Below are 8,048 nucleotides of genomic sequence, written 5' to 3' on the forward strand. Positions count from 1 at the left end.
AATGATTTATTCCTCAAAATTAATACTAATGAGATATCGGATACTGATGGTATCCATTAAATATATAATCGAATAGGATACTATCCGACTTAAAATTAACATATTCGAATTCAAATCCGATTATTAATTGGAACATTCGAATTTAAATCGAAATTCAAATTTTCGACTATCCGTTTACATCCCTAATCTTTGAAAATGCCCAATGTGCAATCCTTATACCCTCATATAGGATCTGAGTCCTTATCCCCATAATCTTATCCATAATCCGAGTGCTTAAGATGCAAATCCTTAAAACATAACTTTTCTTTGTTGCCTACTTGTGCTCAGCAGGTGACAAGTGGATCCTTTAGGAACCAACGGCTGTGACCATCCTTGTAATAATAGCCATTCATGTATTGGCTTCCAAGAAGGGTTCAAGAGATATCCATAGGACAACAAACAAAGATTCCTTAAAATCTCAACCTCCCATTCTGAGAATGCACTTTGCATAAATGCCTGAACTGTTAAATCTCCAAAACCTCAAATGTTAAATCTCAACATTTGGTGGCTGTCCCATATGATTCTCTGGTCAATTGAACAAAGCTAGTCATGAGTCTCTAGAACCCTTAGTAATGGCTGTCCTTTTCTTTGCTGCATTTCCTCAAGAGTAATATGCCTTCTCCACTAAAGACTAAAGCAATGAAATCAGTTGAGCATCAGCTTATTCTATCAAAGATGATATATTCCATACTTAGGTCTTTGTTCAAATTGTCTATTCCCACCACAAGTTAGCTTCTTTAAATTCCCAAGTTATCCCCTCCCAAAAACCTAAAGTCATCAACTCATCAACAACTATCAATTACATAATCACTGTCTCTGTCTCATTGATCTGTGAACTAGGATGTCATCCCAAACTTCTTTCCATGATTCCGAAATAACAGCTTTTTCTGATGCAAAAATAGATTGGAAGGACACCCCAGATGCATACATCTTTAGGGTTGATACACCAAGGTTGAAGAAGGAAGAGGTGGAAGCTGTTATTGAAGAAGGGAAAATTCTGACAATAAGAGGAGAAAGGAATACAGAGTCGTTTGAGAATGAAAAGCCGCATCGTATCAAGCGAAGAAGCAGTGGAAAATTCCTCCGATCATATCAGTTGCCAGAAAATGCAGGTTTCAATCAAACTAATAGAATAGAGAATGGAGTTTTCACAGTGACTGTTCCTAAAGTGGAAAGGAAAAAGACTGCTGCAAGATCAATAGAGATATCTGGTTAGTTTCAATTTAGATAGCAAGTTTGGTGTAACTAGAATGGTATGCAAGAATAAGTACTAGTGTTATGGAAACTAAAGACAAAGATTGTATTTCATATGTAAGTATATGCAAGCATGCGTTTTTAATTTGAAGAAAAGAAAGTAACTGGAATATTAACCATGTAGCTACTTGAGATCAAACCCTAGGAAAGGGTTTTAACCGATTGTTGTGTACGGGCAGAAATGCTAACTCTTTTAACTCTGTAGAGTTCCGAGGTCTTGAGAATGTTTGCAGGAAGACGAGAAAAGCACAGAGTTGGGGATCTTCAAGGAGGTTAGGAGAGAGAAAAAACACCTACTAAAAGCATTTCATGTGTAATAATACAAATATAGCCTGAATGTGAACAGAAAAATTACATCATGAGCATCATAGTAACATGAGACAAGTGCAGACCTGGAGCTGGAAGTATGTGTCAATTAATTTTTAACCTAACGTCAGATATAAAGGTATCTACACTTAATAATAAAGTGTGCATCAAGGTATCGTAAAACTAGAATTTACATGTACATCTGAACAAATCTTAAGCTAAATGATATAAAAGACCCAGAAGCAAAGCAAATGAGCACTTAAAGAGAGAAGGGGGGGGGGGGGGGGGGGGCTAACAATGATGACACTCATGAATCGCATGGTACCAGGGGGGGGGGGGAACTAACAATGATGACACTCATGAATCGCACGGTACCAAATTCAGTCGAGTCCTTATCCATCTCAACCGCCGGTGAGGTTGCATTGCCATAAATGCCTCTCTTAGTAGGGGGTCCCTAAATAAATCTACTCCTCCAAAAACATCCTCGTCTGTTACGCCTTTGATTGACTCTAGTTCTTTGATGCACTTACTCATAGCATATGGGTCACCAGATGGTGCTGAAGCTTGTGTCTTGCACCTTAGAGCATCAGCAAATTCAAAAAATGCTTCTGTTAAATCACTGGAGTTGGATTCCTTCTTCCTCCTATGGCTTGAACCAGATAGTGTTATTGACTGGCGTTTGTTGCACCTTTGAATGTTATCTGGGTTTCTAGCTAAATATGCAGAGTCCAGCAATGCACCTGAAGGCTCATCAGTATCAGCTTGTTCTTGAGCAAACTGTGGTGTCTCATCAGGAGTACTGGCATCCAAAGATGCTTGTTGAGATGACTTGGGTAATCTAAGCTTAGCACCAACATCTCCAGATATGATGCTTAATTGATCATATGCAGGAAAGTGCAGAGTTCTGAATTTCTCAGCTTCTGGGTTTGCCTGATATAAGCGCCATCAGATATTCTATCAAATATTTGAAACAATAATGACCAACAAATATGATCAATTATCCAACCATATAATTAAGATCTAGACAGGGTTAAAGAATAAGGTTAGGACACTTAATAAGAAAATATTCCATACAGCACTTAAAATAAGAAAAGAGAGAAAAAACTCATCCTCCTTTTGATTACCCCCTGCCTTATACCCAAAATCATTTAAGTTAAACAGTGAAAGGTTTCTAACTGTACTTCCCAGTGTCACTGCCTCACACAATTTTAGATTACACCACATAAAGTACAGGATTTTAACCTAATTGAGAGAAGAACGTTGTCAAACTAAGGGGGGAAAAGGTGAGCTTACAAAGTGCATAACACCTTAAAGGGTGCCAATAAGAAAACCACATAAATGATAACTAAAAATATGAAGAAAGGGAGAAAGAAAAGACTCACATTTAACTTAGTTACCTTGACGTAGTCATTCCAAACAGCGTCCTCAGCTATGACCATATGTCGGGTTTCATCCCACTTAAACCCAGGATGCCCCAGCAGCTGCTTCACAATTCTATATTGCATTTTTAAAACTCCCTTGCGGTTTCGAATTTGCTGTTGTGTGTAACAACAACCAGTCTTTTTGTTGAACTCAGTCCGTATTCCAGCCCAAGCTTTTTTGCTAAAACCATTCTTTGTTGTCTTGCCTTGAAGAATTTGCTGTACCATGGCATTTGCAAGTGCAATATCATAGGTGGCTGTCCATCTGGCATATGGTTCATTGATAGATTGGCTGGGCCTCCCTATCTACAAAGAATGACAAAAAAAAAAATCCACCATCATACTCAATGATGCAGCTTCTAAGATGCTCTTAATGGAACATAAGCCAGTCTAACATAGTCTATGCTTCTTACATGGACATATACAGCTCTAAAAATTAATTGAAACTTTGACAGCTTGAAGAAAACCTTGGTAAACCAATGAAAAGAAAAGGATAAAAAACCAAACCTGTTCTCCCAAGTCTGAACACACACAAACATAGGATTGCCAGCAGAAATGCTTAAACATTCCAGTATCATAAGATCAATATTTTAAGGAACATGCTGTTTTTGAAAAAAAGAGAGGATTTAGAATTAAATGTTAAGTTGGAATAAGATGAGGGAGACAAACACCCAGGTGACAGGGGATCCCTGTGGCCCACTTGTACATAATTCCTTTCTGTTCTGGATGCGATGTTTCTATCATATTGATTAAACTGCAGACCTTTAAAACTTACAACAAGCAGTTTGCAACTTTAGCTCATAGGCAAGTCGTAGTTAGCACTAGCCTGTCACAGAAAATTAGTATTGATTAACTTCAGCATTAATTGCAACTTTAGTTCACAACCAGGTAGTGATGAACTTCAATTCAAGGTTGTCAAGGCAATAAAGCGACCAAAGCGGTTGCATTACCACTTAAAAGCCTAGGTGATAAACCGGTGCTTTAGGTGGCAACATGAAAACAGCAGTTGAGGCACAATGTTTTATACAACTATTTGACATGACACAAATATTATACCAAAAATGGACATAGTTTTAAAGATTCATAATCACGAAAAAACAAACATAAGTTTATCTCATCACAATATATATATAATGTAATAACATTATAACATATACTTATGAACTATATAATATTATAAAATATGAAAATGAAAGCATGGGGGAAATATTTTTTTGTTGTATGAAGAAAAAATATGCATAATATGGTCTACAATATATACAATCGCTAACTCTTTGCTCAAATTAAACATCTGATATTTCTTACCTGACTTTTTTAAGTGAATAAAAATTTTTAGAATCCAAATTGGAATTTAATTTGTCCTCTTTTTTTTTATGGAATCAATATATTAATAGATCACATTATTTTGAATTATTCTCCATCTAATGATTCCCGAATCTGAAATGAATGACTACTCTAGTATTGTAAAAATTTGATGTTTTTGAAAACCCCCAAAAAAAAGAGAATGGTAAGTAACGTAAAAAAAGTGACCAGTTTAGTGCCTTGGCAGAAATATGCGCACAAAGCAACAAAGCGGCAGAGCCCCTAGGCAATAAAGTGGCTGAAATCTTGCATGTCAAAAAAACGGCTAATCACCTAGGCGATTGCCCTGATAACAATGCTTTGATTTCTCACTGGAATTAGCAAGTGTTATTTCAGAATAAAGTATATTAATACATCATCATTTAATAATTTGTTAGCATGGATAACCAGTTCAGACTCCCCTTTACTGGACTATCGATTGGGAGAAGCACTCCTTACCCTGGGGTGCATGAGACTGGACCTGGCAATTTGTGAGGACGATCCCATAACTCTCATGGAACGATGCTCATTAAGGCCAATGTGAGCAAGAGCATCAAGGGATCAATCCTTAGTGTAGGGAAGTCCCAAGATTCAGGAAGTTGATTTTGACCTATGTATAAACGTTGGTTGAGATTGAAATACTTAGGAAACCGCTGAATTTCTGACAAAACTCTACATATTTGGTTCTGTTTAACCATTTTGACGGTTAGGTTGTCAACCTTTTGGCCCAAAACTTCACATTACAATAACAACAACAACAACAACAACAACAACAACAACAACAACAACAACAATAAGCCTTGTCCCAACTAAATGGGGTCCGCTACATGGATTCTTGCCCTCCAATCAGTTCTGTTCGAGGCCATGCTAGATACAAGGCCTAAGCTATACATATCCTTTCTCACCACTTCTCCTAAGGTTATCTTAGGTCTACCCCTAGCTCTTCTAGTTCCTTCAATATGGATTATCTCACTTCTCTGTACAAGGGCATTTATAGGTCTCCGTCGAACGTGGCTGTGCCACCTCAAATGACTTTCTCGAAGCTTATCACTTATGGGAGCAACTCCCAAACCAACTATAATATGATAATTTCTTATCTTATCCATCCTAGTTTTGCCACTCATCCATCTTAACATCCTCATTTCTGCTACACTGAGTTTATCTATATGATTCTTTTTAACAGCCCAACACTCTGTACCATACATCATAGCTGGTCGAACCTAATTAAGCATATCCCCAAACACAGTGGAACCTTTAGTTGTTACAAAACACACTGAAAATGTTAATTTGGTTTCATACCCTAGGTTAGCAATGCACAGAGTAATGGAGTACCCAGGCTGTATATTTCTCATATATAGCATAATGCTCCACATAACTTATCATTACAATATATACAAGAACATATAAAAACAACTAAAATATGGAATTGAAATTACAAATGGAGCCTATTTGTTTAATATTATTGAATGTTAAACATTGTGACTTACGATTACAGTGTGCCAGTGCAAATAGAACTCCACAAATGAAAAGTCAACAACCAAGTACTATTCCTATTGTTCCAAAGTTTGATACAAAATTTTAATCCTACATAAGACAGCATTATCCCAGTTGAATGGGATCAGCTACATGGGTCCTTGCCCTCCAATCAGCTCTATTCGGGGATAGACCAGATACAAGGCCTAAACCATGCATATCTTTCTTCACCACTTCTGGTAGGTTTATATTAAGTATGCCCTAGCTCTTTTAGATCTTTCATCTAGATTAAATCACTTTCATATTGGAGCTCTCAAAGGCCTCCTTTGAACATGAACATGACACCTCAAAGGACTAATCGTATTGTTGGCTTATCTGGCATATCTTGCCACATCAGATAAGGGGGATAAAGGGGCTGGCAGGCTTTTGAATTTGAAAGACTGCCATGCATGGATGATGAATTGGAAGTAGGAAATAATGGTTGGGTCTTCTCCTTGTAGTCATACACACCTTCGTTTCTGGATCAACAAGCACACTTCAATGGTTTAGAGACCCAACTCAATCATTAAGATGAATAGTATTGAGACACATTGGATGAAACATGTCCGAACTACTTGGGACTTAATAGAGGTAAATCCGCTAATTTCCATTATCATATAATCGGTTTGGTTTTACTCAAAATAATTTGACAAATAATTACCTTTATATTTGTCCGAGGTGACAAGCTAGAAATTATTTTACTTGGAACTTGCGAGTTTTAAGGAAAAGAGCTTACCCCAAACTGAGGGAAGACAATTTTTTTCTAGTGAATAATAAAAATATACTGCACATTGATTTTTCGTTTCTTCATAATGCCAGCATAGCAACAGGAATTGAACATGAAAACTCAAGAATCCCTAGAGCTATTATCGTTCTCCATCAAGTACACTATCAATGCCTGTAATTTACCTACATTATACAATGTTAACAGAACCTTAAAGTATTCTGAAAATCTCACTATAGTAAAAAAAAAAAAAAAAAGGCCTCGGATTAAGGGCGGTCAGAAACAAAATAAGAAACCCAGATTGCTCAGAGCTGTTACAAATTCAATTCTACTGAAAACGACAACGAAACGAGACACGGAAGAATATGTACCTCTTCTTCAGAGGAAGAACCCATGGAATCCGAATAGCTCGATCCACCACTATCTCCTTCACTTTCAGGTGGTCCCCCATGACTTCTCTGCGCTTCCATGGTGGATTTGAATCCCTAATTCAGCAGAAACCCTAAATCATAACTAAGAATTAAAGAGGGAAAGTTCATAAGAGCTTAACCGGAACAGCAACCACCGGAAGAGCGCGAATCAGTGACGAGATTTTGTCTTTTAACGGTGGAAAATTGATCCGTTTTGATTTCATAGGTTTCATTTCCGGTTCGGTTTTTATTTTTATATGTACCATAAAAAATCGATATAAACCAAATAGGAACCGTAATAAACCGGGTTCAAATCATACCAATTCGAATCGATCATATTCAGAAGTACCCTTCTTTTCGACAATGTTTTACATTTTTGCCCTTATTGGAATTATGATATTAATTAGGAATTGATATGGACACCTCGAACCATGGTTGCTTTTGTAGGCCCTAATCCGCCCTGACCCACCTTGAACCTTAACAAGGCCTGAGCTCAAGCTGGCATTAAATATGTGTCAAGGCCAAAACATTCTAGCACTGAATTAGGGCCAGGGCCGAGTCAAGATCTGGACCAGTCAAGGATAAAGATAGGGACAAGACCAACCTGTCTCAATATGGTCTAATTAGGGTTAAAGCCAAGACCAAGTTAAGAACTGGACTAATCAAATATAGAGATAGGGGCAAGACCAACCTGTCTCAACATGATATAAACAATTGATTTTTTATATCAGATTTACTAGGACTAACGCCAAGGCTGAGTCAAGAACTGGACCAATCAATGATAGAGATAGGAACAAGACCAACTTGTCTCAACATGGTCTAATCAGGAGAATCAAGGAGAGATTGGACTTGGCTTGACCCGTTAGGATAACGTCAGAGCCTAGGCTTTGAGTTGGAGTCAGGGCATGATAGAACTTAACTAAGAATATTCAATTGAGACGAAATTGCTTATGCTGCTGACTTGTGTAGGCCATGGAGACTTGATCTAGTTGATATGTGAGCAAACAAATCATCCAAGTTTTCTAGATTTAAGAAAATTCC

The 8,048-nt window shown here is 37.4% G+C and overlaps 2 protein-coding genes across 4 annotated transcripts; one reads left to right on the plus strand and one right to left on the minus strand.

Annotated features, from left to right (window-relative positions):
• The first annotated feature begins 880 nt into the window (after positions 1 to 880).
• On the plus strand, positions 881 to 1,255 carry LOC149000315 (18.0 kDa class I heat shock protein-like). Its single transcript, XM_089139154.1, has one exon. The coding sequence runs from the start codon at positions 881 to 883 to the stop codon at positions 1,253 to 1,255; it is 375 nt and encodes a 124-aa protein (XP_088995280.1).
• A 679-nt stretch (positions 1,256 to 1,934) lies between these two features.
• Positions 1,935 to 7,181, minus strand: LOC149000316 (uncharacterized). Of its 3 annotated transcripts, none has more exons than XM_089140707.1 (3): positions 6,969 to 7,181; positions 2,997 to 3,326; positions 1,935 to 2,529 (listed from the first exon to the last, which is right to left on the minus strand). In XM_089140707.1, exons 1-3 carry the CDS (start codon positions 7,065 to 7,067, stop codon positions 1,957 to 1,959), a joined length of 1,002 nt encoding a protein of 333 aa, XP_088996833.1. In that variant the 5' UTR covers positions 7,068 to 7,181; the 3' UTR covers positions 1,935 to 1,956. The 3 variants fall into 3 exon arrangements, with proteins under 3 accessions (XP_088996833.1, XP_088996832.1, XP_088996834.1); XM_089140706.1 differs by having other exon boundaries at positions 2,982 to 3,326; XM_089140708.1 differs by having other exon boundaries at positions 2,982 to 3,846; positions 6,969 to 7,052.
• Positions 7,182 to 8,048: the final 867 nt, after the last annotated feature.

Source organism: Hakea prostrata, chromosome 11, assembly GCF_041222555.1.
Source record: "Hakea prostrata isolate BN-2017 chromosome 11, UWA_Hpros_2, whole genome shotgun sequence".
Classification (NCBI taxonomy): Eukaryota; Viridiplantae; Streptophyta; class Magnoliopsida; order Proteales; family Proteaceae; genus Hakea; species Hakea prostrata.

Excerpts from the sequence above, each read along its gene's own strand:
- LOC149000315 (XM_089139154.1), top strand. The coding sequence starts at position 881 with ATGTCATCCCAAACTTCTTTCCATGATTCCGAAATAACAGCTTTTTCT.
- LOC149000316 (XM_089140706.1), bottom strand. The coding sequence starts at position 7,067 with ATGGAAGCGCAGAGAAGTCATGGGGGACCACCTGAAAGTGAAGGAGAT. Across the intron at positions 3,327-6,968 it reads GTTCTTCCTCTGAAGAAGAG|ATAGGGAGGCCCAGCCAATC; the intron begins GTACATATTCTT and ends CATTCTTTGTAG. Across the intron at positions 2,530-2,981 it reads TCAAGGTAACTAAGTTAAAT|GCAAACCCAGAAGCTGAGAA; the intron begins GTGAGTCTTTTC and ends CGCTTATATCAG.